The 15,549-nt window shown below is 34.8% G+C and overlaps 2 protein-coding genes across 2 annotated transcripts; one reads left to right on the top strand and one right to left on the bottom strand.

Moving 5' to 3' along the window:
• The first annotated feature begins 646 nt into the window (after positions 1-646).
• On the top strand, positions 647-2,529 carry LOC110809446 (6-phosphogluconate dehydrogenase, decarboxylating 3, chloroplastic). The gene has a single exon (XM_022035277.2). The coding sequence runs from the start codon at positions 866-868 to the stop codon at positions 2,351-2,353; it is 1,488 nt and encodes a 495-aa protein (XP_021890969.1). The 5' UTR covers positions 647-865; the 3' UTR covers positions 2,354-2,529.
• A 2,313-nt stretch (positions 2,530-4,842) lies between these two features.
• LOC110809442 (BTB/POZ domain-containing protein At2g46260-like) lies at positions 4,843-14,258 on the bottom strand. The gene is made up of 8 exons (XM_022035272.2): positions 13,866-14,258; positions 12,931-13,083; positions 12,658-12,779; positions 12,514-12,577; positions 11,945-12,224; positions 10,208-11,015; positions 10,088-10,143; positions 4,843-6,314 (listed from the first exon to the last, which is right to left on the bottom strand). Exons 1-8 carry the CDS (start codon positions 14,128-14,130, stop codon positions 5,384-5,386), a joined length of 2,679 nt encoding a protein of 892 aa, XP_021890964.2. The 5' UTR covers positions 14,131-14,258; the 3' UTR covers positions 4,843-5,383.
• Between the last annotated feature and the right edge of the window lie 1,291 nt (positions 14,259-15,549).

Here is a 15,549-nt window from a genome sequence, read left to right as displayed (position 1 = left end):
ATTTTAACCAATATTAGTTAAAAAAAAAATATTATAAAAAATGTATATATTCTTATTGAAATAAAATAGACTATATTAACGTGGCATAATATTTTACATAAAGTGGTATGATACAAAATAATCATTAAACTTGATTGCTCGGTATACTAAGTATATGGAAGCATATTGCACTTTGATATTAAAAGATTATGATGTCTTTGATAAATTATAATTAAAGTATTTATTGAGTATAACGTGAAATGTATATAAATAAATAAATAACATTTGTAAATTCATTATTTCTAATATTAATAAAAGAAAATAATCTTTCTTATATAAACCTTAATAGAAGCAGTCATGTAAATTAAAAATTAAACAATAATTTAAGAATATTTATTTTATATAATATAATGCTCTTATATAAAGTTGACAATTATAGGCTAAATTGTAGCCATCCTATACACATTTTATAGCCATGTGTGGTTATCTAAAAATTGTTGGTTGTTCACAAGTTAGGCAGCGGGAAGCAACTGGGACCTTTGATAGTACGAAACGACATCTACAGGAGAACAAAAACGGCAAGTCATTAAAACGACATCGTTTTACTGGAACCCCACCCCCCCCCGACTTTTCTTTCTCTTCTAGGAACCATCGGACAGGACATCATGGCAACTGGCAACTGGTGTAGTGGAAGGTAGTTTGCAAAATCAGCTAGGCGTTTGTTTGGCCTTTCACTACCTCGACGAGTCCGTCACTCTCTTCAACAACCCAAAAAACCCCTTCACTCTCAGTTTTATTTATTTGACTAAGCCCCACCCTCCCTTTTTCTTTCTTAATTCCCGTTTCCCCATCAAAATATCTCCTTCCTTTCTCACCAACCTCATCCATGGAAGCCTCACCAGCTCTTTCCCGCATAGGCCTAGCGGGACTGGCCGTCATGGGCCAGAACCTCGCCCTTAACATAGCCGAAAAGGGTTTCCCTATCTCCGTCTACAATCGTACCACATCCAAGGTTGACGAGACACTCGACCGGGCTCACCTGGAAGGCCAACTCCCACTCTCCGGCCATTACTCCCCTCGTGATTTCGTCCTCTCTCTGCAACGACCCAGATCTGTTATCATCCTTGTCAAGGCTGGATCCCCTGTTGACCAGACCATCGCCGCGCTTTCCGAGCATATGGAAGCTGGGGATTGTATCATCGATGGTGGTAACGAGTGGTACCAGAATACGGAGCGCCGGATCCAGGAGGTTAACCCCAAGGGTCTACTTTATCTCGGTATGGGTGTCTCCGGTGGCGAGGAAGGTGCTCGCAATGGTCCTTCGCTAATGCCGGGTGGTTCATTTCAGGCGTATAATAACATCAAGGATATACTCGAGAAGGTCGCTGCTCAAGTCGAGGATGGACCCTGTGTCACCTACATCGGGGAAGGGGGGTCTGGAAACTTCGTTAAAATGGTCCATAACGGCATCGAGTATGGCGATATGCAGCTCATTTCCGAGGCCTATGATGTATTGAAAAACGTCGGCGGCTTGTCCAATCCCGAATTGGCCGAGATTTTTGCCGAGTGGAACAGAGGAGAACTCGAGAGTTTCCTGATTGAGATAACATCCGATATCTTTCGAGTCAAGGATGAACACGGAGACGGGGAGTTGGTAGATAAGATTTTGGACAAAACCGGGATGAAGGGTACTGGGAAGTGGACGGTGCAGCAGGCCGCAGAGCTGTCCGTGGCGGCTCCAACAATTGCAGCCTCATTGGATTGTCGATACCTAAGTGGGTTGAAAGAGGAGCGCGAGACCGCTGCTGAGGTTTTGAAGGAGGCCGGGTTGAAGGAAGAAGTGGGGGCTGTAGCGCGTGGAATTGATAAGAAAAGGTTGATTGATGATGTGAGGCAGGCCCTATACGCATCCAAGATTTGTAGTTATGCTCAAGGGATGAACTTGTTGAGGGCCAAGAGTGTAGAGAGGGGATGGAACTTGAATTTGGGGGAGCTGGCAAGGATTTGGAAAGGTGGGTGTATCATCAGGGCCGTGTTTTTGGACAGGATTAAGAAAGCTTATCAAAGAAACCCCAATTTGGCGAGCTTGGTTGTAGACCCGGAGTTTGCGAGAGAGATGGTGCAGAGGCAAGCGGCATGGAGGAGAGTTGTGGGGTTGGCTATTTCAGCTGGTATCAGCACTCCTGGGATGTGCGCCAGTCTTGCTTATTTTGACACCTATAGACGTGCAAGGCTCCCAGCCAATCTTGTCCAGGCGCAAAGGGACTTGTTTGGAGCGCATACCTATGAGAGGATTGATCGTCCGGGGTCGTTTCATACTGAATGGACTAAGCTTGCCAGGAAGAGCAATGCTGGCGTTGGTGCATTCAACTGAGCCATTTTTCTGCTTCTCAACTTGATAATCTTTAAGTTTCAATTGAGTTTTGGTAATGTTTCCATCTGAACTAGAATTATATTTGGTCATTGAGAATTTAAAGTTCGGGCATAGCCATCATTGTTTAGCTTTGCTTATGGTCTTAATAAGAAATGCATGCCTTTTGGGTTCTATCACTTGATTGTCTTATTACTATTTGATGTTCCCCTCTTATCTCATGTAGTTAGATAAAACCCTTGTCCAATATCTGGATGGAAGTAAGTGTAGCTTAGAAATAAGCTAGGTATTTTCATGCTTGGGATGCTAATATGAAAAATTTAGTTACCTTGTGGTAGTGAAAAGAGGTTCTTCTTGTTCTTGCACTGCCTTGTACGTTCTCTTATATTACCTGTCATAAGTTTGAGCTTCTACGGGAGTTTTTACACATTTATTACAGGAATATTTTGGGCTGAGTTTCAGTCAATTGTTCATTTTAAAATTGTTAGGGGAACAGGGTGCTGTACTGGCATAATTTCACAAACCATGATCAGTATATGCTTAATGCAGAATTAAATCTGATCTCTCAAAAACATTTAAAGAAAGATGTTTTGATGTTTCTGCATTGAATGGCAAACACAGAAGCTTTAAACTTTTGTCAAAAGGGAGTTGGACATACAAGCTTTTAATTACTGTTTTGGTGCATTTCTACTTGGAAGGTGATTCTTAAGCATTCAAGGAGTTCTTAGAGTTGCATTACTTTATGAATGAGCAAAGGCTGTGTAAGGTGAAGATAATATTAAAATGATAAAGAAAAGCAGACTTCGAATAGAATTTTACGTGAAGTTGAAATCTTGAAGTATGTTATTCTAATTTCACATGAACAAATTTTTTGTTGTTTTAAGAAGGATTTCCATTATTTTCTAGTTGAATAAGTTTGAATTTACAAATAATTTCTACAAAAATTTAAATTTATTTCAATATTACGTAAAGAATAGAGTCCAGCTAGTCCTTAATAAGAGTGAACAATGGAATCATGGAATGCTAATTTCGTTACGGCAGTTTTGAGGTGTTTACTTTTTATGAACTATGCACTTCTCTTCTCTCTTTACGGATGCAAGCATGGATTAGATGTCTGTATTAGGAGGTTATGTTCTTATTTTGAAAGAATTGTATTATAATTAAATCACCTCTATTTCCCTCTTAGTTAATATCTTGAATAAATTTTGAGTGCGTGTGGAACTCATTTCTAAATTTATATTTGTTTTAACTAGAAAAAGTACAAATTCTACTAAGATGATAAAAATTGAGCTCATATGATGGTCCACTAAGTATTGTTGTTTGTATTGGTTGAGTGAGCACAAAAAACTTCTCTGTGTTGCTCATGACTTTCAAAGACTTGTGCCTTCTGTCAGCACATTTCCTTAGACTTGCATACTCTTTCTATACCTTTACAAGACCTGCACTTGATATGAGGAGTAAACCAATAATATTTTTGAAAATGATCAGTTTTCTTAGTGTTTGGGCATGGAGAAAATTTGATCTTCTCGTCTCCTTTGTCCTTACCATCTTCTTGTTTCTCATTTTTCCTTATGCTCTCTTCCTATTTTCTCTTTTGAGTCTTGCGTTTCCCTTTGTGTTTCATCACAAAAACACTTACGGTACCATTCAACTTTACTGTTCTGCAACTAACTACAGGTAAAAAATTATTTGAGTAGTTTAAGAGATTGCTTCGAACTTATCAGAAAGACTTTGTGGCACCTTTTTTTTATAACTCTTTTATCTGCCGGTTCTTTTCTAGGTAATCTCACTTGACTCACCTCGTTCATAACCATTATAAGTGAACTCCTTCACAGTTTTATAATCACTTATAAATTTGCTTTTTTCTTTTCAGTTCCTTAAAATTCTTCCTCGATTTTATTCCAAGCAAGACATCTTTCTTTTGAAAATAGTTTTAGACAGAACTGATTAAATCAAAAGAAATAACCTTCAATTTTTGGTCATTTCCTCTGTATAATGTTTAATTTTGAATCACGGTTAGGTTGGTTCTCAAGAGAGGAGAATCCTCTCCTACTTCAATGGCCTCCCATACATCCAACGTGTTTAGAAGAACTTTCATCCTAACACCCAAAGCTGATAGTCATCTTCATTGAAAAAAGGTGGTGCAGTTGATCCTGGACCTTTAAAGCCCATCAGTAAGTTTTTTGGTACTTCGTTAAATAAGTTTTCTAGTAGAAAAATTCCTTTAGTCCATCTAAGAGCTTAACAACTTTAGTAACAGTTGGTACTTTTTTTTTTTCTACAAAAAAGGGAGAAAAATAAAGAAGCCAGTAACAACCTGTTAATCGAGCTTATGCAGTATCACAGTGGTCTAGGGTTGTTCAGGTAAAGATAAGAAATTAACTCATCAGGGGACTGTCTCATTCTAATGTATCCATCCGGGATGCAGTGAGTTCCATGAGCCAGTAAAATAGTGCATGTGTTGTTATCACAACTAAAAAAAGAGAAGAAACTGAAGCAAAAAACTGAACTTTCTCCATTGAATTTGTCTTAAATATAAAAATTTAGGTACTTGTTTACCACAGATAATGCTTCCTAAAGAAAAAGGAAAAATTAATTTGTCTTGCTCTCTAAGTAATATGTAGATGACATATGATTTCCATAACAAGTTTCTTCACTATTATAAATCTTAAATCACCTAATTAATCAAAGAACAAAAATCTACAATATGGATATGAAAGCAAGAACAAGATTTGACAGCAAAAGTGTCAAACTTTTGACACAACCTGATTCTTCTACCGGGGTTAGATGCTGTAAAGCTGTGGATAGTTGTTTTCTTCCTACTCATTTGAATAAAGTCATCATATTTCCCATTTCGAAAGTGGAAAATCCTATGGAAAGCTGTAAATCAAGTCAGATACATTGAGAGGTCTTGGGTTTTCAGTGTTCATATTCAAAACTAAACGTCAAATTCAGTAGTTTGTGAGTGAAGGAGAAATAGCAACTGCAATATACACAAATGAAGCAGAGTAAAAAAAAATGAAAAATTAAAGGTTAAGGAAATATTCCATTTTCAAGCACTGGTTGAGTTCTTGTTACAGTTGCAGAGGGCATTTTACTGGTACCAATCCATCTGCTATCAAAAACCAGACCTTCATCAGCTTGTCTTTCCATTATCTGAATCTTCTTCGTCTTCAAAAGTCTGAGAACTTTCATCCCCAAATAACCAATCAAAATCAACCCACCAAATCCTATCACCCCCAAGTACCACACCACCTTCTTCTTCTTATTCTTCAGTGGAGCAACAATGGAGAAATATCCATCACTCCATCCGTAACACACGTTGGAAAACTTCAACTCGCTAAGCTCAAATGTACCGTTGTTGTAAACAGCTACACACTTTGCCTTTGATAAACTCATTCCATCAGGAAATCTCAGATCAGAAAACTTAATCAATATTGGCTTCCATTTTGTACGGACACTGATTCTTGTCATGCTCTTAGTGTCTGCCGTTACATTTGATACATCAAAAACCATGAAACCAACAAAATAAGTGATAAGCGAATAACCTGGAACGTTGTAGTAAAGAGAAGACCAGTTGCCCAATTGTTGATAGACTATGGCTAGCCTCCTCACATAAGGAACTGAAAAGGTTGTTGATGGGAAGTGAAGATTGTTGAACTTGGCTCCAATCTTCCACAGTCTCCGGCTCCTCAATCTTAAAATGGAAACTTCCATGCCCGAAAGATTAGCTGGAAGAATTGCTCTGTAGATAGAACCCGTGTGAGGCCGGTGGTGGTGCCAGACCAAGGCTTTGAAGGCAAAATTCTCAACTTGTTCATCTAGTATACCAGCAACATTGTTATTTAGACTGTATACAAAAGACCAAGAACAAAAAGCCACCACAACCCAGATGAAGTTATATGTCATTTCAAGTTTCAGCTGATGAAACTTGCTTGTGTGTTTGTATACATGCATATGTATGGTTCAACAAAATAAGAGTCCTTTTTCTGGTCGTCTGAAAGATGAATGCTTTACACGCATGATCAGAAATGGACCCAAGACAAAAAGAAAAGTTATTCTTTTCCAACGGCTATTATATCACATTTCCATTTGAATTTTGTCAATATATAAAGTGATATTTTTGTATGTAATTATGAACTACTTGTATGATTACTTGCCTAAAATCACGCTTAAAATAAACCTTTTGGGAATTGACTTCGATGTGAGTTAAGTTCTATACCCAGCACTGGAAGATGATGTATACAGCTAAATGTTGATCATAATTATTGTCATTGCCAGATTGAGGTAAGAAGGAAAAGACGAAATAATTACTGGTAATGATAACATGGGTTTAATTGCTCCTCCATCTTTGCGAGGTAATTGAGCATGTTGCATCATTGATTTTACCCCTTTTGATGGATGCACATCACAAATACTCGTGATACATTTTCTAATCAATATCTATCTCAAGCATTTAAATGAAAATATTAATTAAATCTTTATACGGTGGAGAAAAGTTGTTATTTCCTGTTCCAAAAACAATTAAAGCAACCAAATGTAGGCTCATCAACCAAGCTCAAAACTCACCAGACAAAAGTGCTCAACCTGCAAGTCATAAAAAGGATGGAACTCTGGATTCCGTCATTTCCAAGTTGAAGCACTGAACAAATGTTGGAACATAACATTAGGAAATAAGTACAACTAAATTCATTATTTTTTAAGAAATAACAATTTTAAGTAGAAAAAGAAGATGTATCTTTGAGAAAAAGAATATTTAACTGAAGAGGAAGAAGAAGATGAAAGAATAAGTAACTTGAAGGGAGAAAGAAATCACTGTATAAAAAGAGGATTAAGAGGAGACGAAAAACAAGTAAATGCTGAGGAAAGAGAAGTAACTAAAGAAGAAGAATATACTAATTAAAGATTAATTTTAATGAACCAATTTTAATAAGTTAAGCCAACTCCTCCCATGAATGAAGCTTTGCCTCTCCAGGGACTTACCCTCATCTCCCTTTTGGCATCTCCTTCCTTCTTCAATCTCTTTCTTCTCTCCTTTGGCTTTGTCTCTTATTGATGCATAACCTAAGATTAACACTTAATTTGAATTTACACATAGCACAATTAGTAATTAAAACTTAAATCTAAACAAATCTTCTCTACTTAATTTACAATTAACTTGTAATTGAAATAAGAAAAAAAAAAAATTTAATTAAAATATCACAAGAAAATCTTGATAAGTTAGAAATTTATTCTTAATATAACAAAAATATTAAAAAAAGATAATATTTGAAAGAAATTATTTGTCAGTAACATAATTAAAATAAATAAATAAATATAAGAGAGTTTTATAATGAAGATGTCACACTAATTCAATCCTTAAAAAGAAATAGGAAATAGTTCTAACACTTGTACATATACATATCATGTATATATTAAGATTAAGATATAATATGATACTAAAATCCAATCCTACTAGGAAAAAGAATAACAAATCTACTTGGGTTAATGAATCCCACATGGAAACCAATTTTCACCTTAGGCTAATTAATCATAATTAAAAACTTAATTCTTAACCAATAGAAATATGCCAACTCATTAATAAAAGCACATGCACGGCACATGACTACCTAATTAATTAATTCGGCTTTATTCTTCATAAATTTGAACAAAGAATTTTGACCCAATAATTTACAGAAGATTAATGGGCTCCTTTCTCTATGGGACGTAGTGAATCCCACCCACTTCTTTCGTGCCTCTCTCAGTCCAAACCTTCTTTCATCATTGATCCATTCTTGAACATAAAAGCTTAAAAGACTTGCTCGAGTCTCTCGACTAGTGATATAGTGAATGACCTACTTAACAGTTCGACCCATGTATATCTAAAGTTATGTTCACAATACTATTGTTTTGCATTTACATTATGTTTCTTGTCTTGATTTCTATCATTCTCCCATCCCTTTATCGAATCTAAACTTACATCAAAAGGAGAAATGCAAAAACAATTGAAGTAGCAGACACAAAGTACTCACTAGGTAAGTCTATCTCTGAGCATTACTATTAATGCATTCTAGGACTTGAAATGAATCATCACCTCTTAGCATTCAATTTGTATTTCATTTATTTAAAAAATCTCTCTTTCATTTTATAAATCACTTTTCAAGATCGACGTGTCTTTTTATACATTTTCTTAATCAATTCCACTTTCTTTTATTCATCTAAATTAATAATATCATATAATGGTAAAAACATCAGATTAAAAAAGAGTCAGTGGTTTAAAACCATATACCAATAATAAAAAATTTATTGAAAAATGAATATTATTATTATAAATAAACTCAACCAATGGTAAACAATTTTTTTAAATTAAAAATTTTCACAAACAATGACAAATAAAAAATATTGTAAAATTTTATTTATCACTTCGAATTGATTATATACTTATGAATAATAAATAATAAAAAAAACAATAATTAGTACTCAATTTATTACACAAAACATGTCAAAAGTGACTCAAAAACTTTTTATCTCTATTATTAATAATTATTTTAAAAATACCATACAAAAAAAATTAGATTTGTTGCATCGTTCATTTTATGATAAACAATAAAATGAATCTATCTACAACAACAAATATATTTTTCTATTTCTTTTTTAGTCCTAAATAATTCTAAAATAGAGTTCACAGATGTATCAATTTAAGGTGTAAGTATATAAACCATGGGGTAAAAATTTAGATTCTTGTTCGGCTACATCCAATACATTTAGCACAAATTTTGTCATCATTTTTTCTTTTTTTTTTTTTTTTTTTTTTTCATATAGTATGTACTTAATGCAAAATATCAAAAGCCTTGCCTATCCCCAAAATGACCCCTAAGTCCTCCACTATGAGTTATGTGCATCTTCTCTCTCTTTTTCTCCAGTCACGCTCTATAACTTGCTTTCACACTATTTCTAATCTATCTCTTGACTGCAATCTTTAGAAATCGTTGACTCATCTCTTTCGTTTCTCTTTCCGCCATAGGAAGGTGGGATAGGGCCATGGATTTTGGGTTGTTGATAATTAAATTAAAATAGCATAAGTTGTATAAAAGTTAATCTCGATCATACTTTGTTTTATTTTTATTACAAAGTAAAAATTCCATCTGTCCAGTTTTGAAGCTCAAGCACCCATCTATATATATGTAGAGGAGAGAGAGAGAGAGAGAGAGAAGCCTTAGTGGTTGAGGAAGGTGGGGATGGATGGAGCCATGAGACGTTCGTGGTTTGAAATGGAAGGGATTAGATTTTCAGATGAAGCTGATTGACAATATCATCCCCAGAGTACACTGTACTTTGTTGAAGCCATCGCCATTGAAATAATGACACAATACAATCAAAACTTATGAAATTTTAGTACCTCTAAATAGACCCGTCACCAGAAGAAAAAAAGAAACCACTATATAGTTCATTTTGAAGAAGAAGGTTAAATGACCCCACGATACTTCAACTTAATTTTTGACACAGTTTATTATGATCCCACTTTATTTACACGCAACTGACATTCGTCAATGCTGGGCAACCTGCTTTTATTCTCATGAAAAAAATAACCATTTTCCAGAAAACAAGAGACAAAATCAATCAAAACATTCCAGTCTTCAAAAGATCAATCAAGAATTGGAAGTGCCACAATTGCTCTACTTTCATTGTGTGTATGGTGTATAGAAGACTTAACATTCTTCTTTTCAGTATTCTGAAATATTTATCATGTTATATTACCATGCATCATCAGTTGAGAAACCTAAAGAATAACTATAGGCGAACATCATATACGCCTATAACCATAAAGGGACTTGTCAACCAAATTTTGTTACAAACTATAGACAGAAACATCTGTTACTTGATAGTGAGCTCAGCCCTCAGATGAAGTATTCCATTGATAAAATATAAGCTATCATCTGCCATAAATGTTGTCCATGGTAAACCAAATAGATTCCGGTACCCAACAGCCTTTCCTCCGGTGAATGTATAGTTTCCTTTATATTTGCTTGCATACTCTTCCGTTGGCCTTAATCTTGCTGCAAATTCGTAGTCAACAGTAAAAGCCACTGATCCCTTCTCTTGCATCCCCAGAAACAGCCCGAAGCAATGAAAAGAGCTTTGTTGGTCCAAGTTGCAGTGAGCTGACAAGAAAAAACCTTGTCCCCCCAAGTGGAATGCTTGTGAATATACACGTCCTGTTGGAAATAGACGCCCGCATTCCTCACGCTTCAGGTCTAGGTAGACAATGCATTGCTGACGAGGATGTTCAAACTCCACCACCTTGATTGGACGGTACTTGTACACCCTCTCAACAAAGCGTCGATTCGTAGTGTTCTCCTCATCCATTGCAAGGTAGCGTTGCCGGTGTGGTATCTCTGCCTTGAAAAAGAGAGCTTCCAGCACAACCTTAGACACAAGTTCAGGATCAAAATCATTGCAGGTCAAAACCTTCTTCAGCTTTCGACAAGTCATGTATGGAAAACGAATAAGTCGGCCAAGTCGGGACCCAAGAACTTCTCTTCGTTCCTCCAATTTTGGGTAGTGTATACGTGCCCACTTCAGCACAAAGTCATAAACAGTATCCTCTGAAGCTATCTGGAGGTCATCACTAGAAAGTACTGCCTCTAGACCAGCCAAAGGTAAATTAAGCACCTCTTCTGGAAACCTGATAGATAAAAAATAATAATAAGAATCAGTAGTTGAAGTTAGTAAAGGAGAAAAGGCAACGAGTGAAACTATGTTGCCCAAAAGTACATCTCTGCTATATGATACCACCATATAAATACAAAATTTTACTTTAATTCTATTCTCAAGTTTAACTATTGTCATGGACACATGATATAAATACAAAATTTTGCTTTAATTCTATCCTCAAGTTTAATTATTGTCATGGCCACATGATATTGCATTTTCACAGTATCTCTTTTACTAAGGAAAACTTAAAATATAACCAATCTAGGTTATAGAAAAAAGAGGTATTTCAAGAAATAAGACAATTTGATGTAGAGAAGGATGGACTCTTTTGTAGCATAAAACATGGTTAGGGTTTGTTACCTGAGAGAAATACTGCCAAAACACACCAGATCCAAAATTTGCATTAATAGAGCAGGAAACAGGATTAAAACAAAATTAGAAAAAACCTACCTGCCTTGTACAAATAGATCTAATAACACCTAACCAAAAGAAAGTATCATGCTGCTGTCTAAGACTTGTGAAAGTGCTCATTTTCTAAACTTTTTAGTTAATATGATTAATGATCTCTAGCTCCTAAAGGGCTTGCATACGTGAGAAAATCTGCAAATTACCAAATTCTGGTCCATTGGAGACTTCATTTTGAAAGAAGGAAAATAAAAACTTGAACAACAATAATGGTAAGAATATAACAATAATAATATAACAAAGTCCTAATAACTATGGGACTAATAGCTAAGGAAATTCCATTTCTTTAGGAACTTCCCTATTTTTATCTTAAATATTAATAGAAAATTCTCTGTACAAAAACAAGAAACTATGACAATGGCCTTTTAGTTAGATTATCAATAAGTGTGTATTCAGGGGGAAAAAGAAGAAATATAAGGATAGCAAAATACTTACTTTGTCATGTCCTTGTACTTTGTAGCAAGAAATTGCTTCGCTGCATCTGCCAGTGACTGAACAGCTTCAGCCATTAAAACACTAGAAGGAAGATCCAAATAAAGCAAGGCTGACGCAGAGGTCATAGGCAACTCCTGTAATAACCTGCTGCAGTATATCATGCATGTCGCAACCTCAAATTTGTCAGCAACCATCAGCACATCCAGCAAACCAGTAGGGGTGCTTGTTGATAAGGAATTACTATACATGAACTTAAGGAGGTCCATCAAGGCTGCTTCTTCTGCTCAGGAAAAAAGAAAGGAAACAAAACAGTAATAAATCAATTTCACTTAGTTAAAACAAAACAAAGCAGCAATTAAGTATGATTAACATGGTGTTAAGAACATTAAAGAGGACATAACTGATTCCAGGAAACAGCCAAATCATTTAATAGACTTAAAGATCTCAAACTAACTAGCTTTCACATTACCATAAAACAAAAACCAGATCAATTTTCATTTCTATGATAAACTGAAGACACTGGTTTCCAGAAATAGCCAAAAATAGAAATAAAAACATTCTTTTATTACCTGAAGCATGTATCCGAAGAGTTATTTGTCGCTGCTCTGACTCCCTCATTCCATTTGAAAATAACTACAAGAATTACCCAAACTAACAAGTGAAGACAGTGCACAAGGAATAAAGCCAACTAAAGTCACATGAATACGCCTTACCTTATAAAAAAACGGACTCTTTGCTGCTAAAATTGTAGAGCTAACATGTACAGTCTCAACTCTAAGAATTGCCGAACAGTCCATACTCCGGGATGAATAATTTCCATCTGTGGCTCCATCACCTGTAACAGAATCTATCATATCTCAGTATTAGACCACACAACTAACCAGAAATTATTTCCAACCGGAAGTTAGTCCAACAAATTATTGTTGATTGGAAAATAAAGTAATACCAATCCAGTGGCATGCCACAGAGGAGAGATGACTACCTACCTTGTCTATTCATATTCATCCCAGAATCTGGTCGTGATCCCTCAACAATCGCTATTGGGTCCTCCAAGATATTTTCAAATGCCACTCCATCATCTGTATCAGATATATTTACTATCTGCTCCTCATGTTGTGCAAGAACATCCACGGATAATGCTAAAAATAAATTAATTCCAGTAAAAGAAATGACAAATTAACTGAAACTAAATTGAAGCCCTGCAGTGCCAAAGTCTAAAGACAAACTGAAACAAATATATACATATTATTAGTAATAAAATTTTATATATACACTTGAATTATTTTGTGGGAACTCAAACCAAATAGGTCAGAACTCAACAATGAAACATGGAATGTGATTGAGGGAACTGCTAATATGTCCGTTTGGCACTTGTTTGCGTAACTAATGATTCTTGTTCTTCTGAAATCCCTACTCTTTTTTTTGGGGAACTAATCCCTACTTTTTTTTTTTGGGAAACTAATCCCTACTATTCTTTGTTGTATGAAGAGTCTACAATCTGTTATTAATAGTAGTATAAACAAGAAAAAATTGCAGATACCACGTTCCTCTCTGCTCAATTTATAAAAGGTGACATACACTCTCTTATAAAAATAAATTAACGTTGCTGCATGCAATCGTCACCCTTCAACTGATAACACAAACTGATTGGTTTAGAACCTAGGGACACAAAGATCACATATGCAAAATTCCCCGGAAAATCAAACAATAAAGCTAGGCATCGTAGACGAAAATATTTCCTAGGAAATAACATCCTAAATTAAATATATCCATCCACTTATTAGAGTCTAGAGGTCACAACATCAGAATTAACAACAAAACCATAAATTCCCTCTTCTGAATTTCTTACCAATCAAATAAGTGATATATCCGACCATATATTACCGGGATAATACGGTACAAATGCAATTACAAAACTAACCAATCTCTTTCTTCTTTTCCTCTCTGCGCCGCTTACGGTTGCCCGCCCAATGACTGACGCTGCAGCTGGCCTCGCTGTCCAATTTCCTCTCGGGCAAGTCTGGTGTGATCTCAATCCTCAGAACCGCATCAGAAAAGTTTCTGTTGTTGAAAGCAAATGTGAAGTCTGAGTCTGAGGCGGAACCAGATTCAGCGAGCCCGTCCGGCGAGAAGTCAGAATCTATGAGTATCCGGGAATTAAAGAGATCGACTTTGGACCCTCTCATGGCCAAACCCTAGGCCAGTAAGTGCAGAACTTGGAGGATTTAGTGTTTGATTTTCAAACAAGGGAGAGAAATCGGAGATTAAAACTTTGGTTGAATCCCAATGGATTCAGGACCAATGAGTTTTTGTAACAGTTAAATTTGTATTTTTAATTAATAATTTTATACCCAATTTAATTTATTAATAATTTTAATAGAATATAGTTTTTTTTTTGTTATTAATAAAATATTATATTAAATTGGTATATTTCTGTAACAGTTATTTTTTATTAATAATTTAATGACAAATATAATTTATAAATAAATTTAATAGAATATAACATTTATTGTTATTAATAAAATACTATATTAAATTTTATCATATAAAATAATTCAGAAGTCTACAACTGATACGTATCCGACGTGTTTTTTGAAAGCTTCCGGTAAGTCGGCAACTCTACTAAATAACATAGATGCCTCGAAATTTTACATAGCACAAAATTTAAAAATATAATTAATCTAATTTAAAGTTTATTTATTTTTTCGTAAATTTTTAATGTTAATATCATATTTAATTTATTAAATAATTAAATAAAAAATATTAATTAATTCTTGTTTAATTATAAACTTATTATAATATTAAATTACACATTATAATTTCAGTTATCATTAATTAATTTGATCTCTTTACTTTCTAATTAGTTTTTACATTAAGATTGATTTTTATATTTCTATATCGAGTTCGTACATTCCCAGTATAAGAGCAAATAAATCATACATCAAAATAAATCAATGCTAAGAATTTCTTTACAATGCAGTTCACCAGAAAACATAAAATGTAGCAGCCCCGGTAATTCAAAAAAATGAAAATTATATTATAAATATTAAATGCGGAAGCGAGATCAAAATTTCAGTTAACATCCCTTACATGAAAACCAAAAACGTACTTAAAGTATAAAAGATTAAACTAACTAAGAGAGAAACTCGAAAATAAAACTATGAGTATGACTACAGAGTCTCTAGGCATCCCCTTCGTCGTCCTCCTGCGGAACGGGCTCGGGAACCATGTCTTCCTGATCTGAAATGGTTAAATAAGGAGTGAGCTATACTAGCCTAGTAAAAACGTCACGATATCTCACCGTCACGGAGGTAAAGGTGGGTAGAAAAATACAAAAGACCAATGGAGCATGATTTACAACAAATCCTTTTTATTTATGATAAAACCTTTACCATCCACTTACCTCGGTGGAATTCATGAAGCAATATAAGAAAACAATAACATTATCACAAACATGAAATAATATAAGCTGTAAAACATAGCACTTATCACGCCTTTTGTAATTCAATCATTATACAACATATCCTTTTCTCATTCACCAGCCTACTAGTATCCATGGGGGTCCATAGGGGTCCCGCTACCCGTTAACCTTTAACATTCATAAT

The sequence above is a fragment of the Carica papaya genome, chromosome 4 (assembly GCF_054855325.1).
Source record: "Carica papaya isolate Zhongbai chromosome 4, ASM5485532v1, whole genome shotgun sequence".
Classification (NCBI taxonomy): Eukaryota; Viridiplantae; Streptophyta; class Magnoliopsida; order Brassicales; family Caricaceae; genus Carica; species Carica papaya.
The sequence above is the reverse complement of the archived record's forward strand: the minus strand, read 5'-3'. Positions and strand labels throughout refer to the sequence as shown.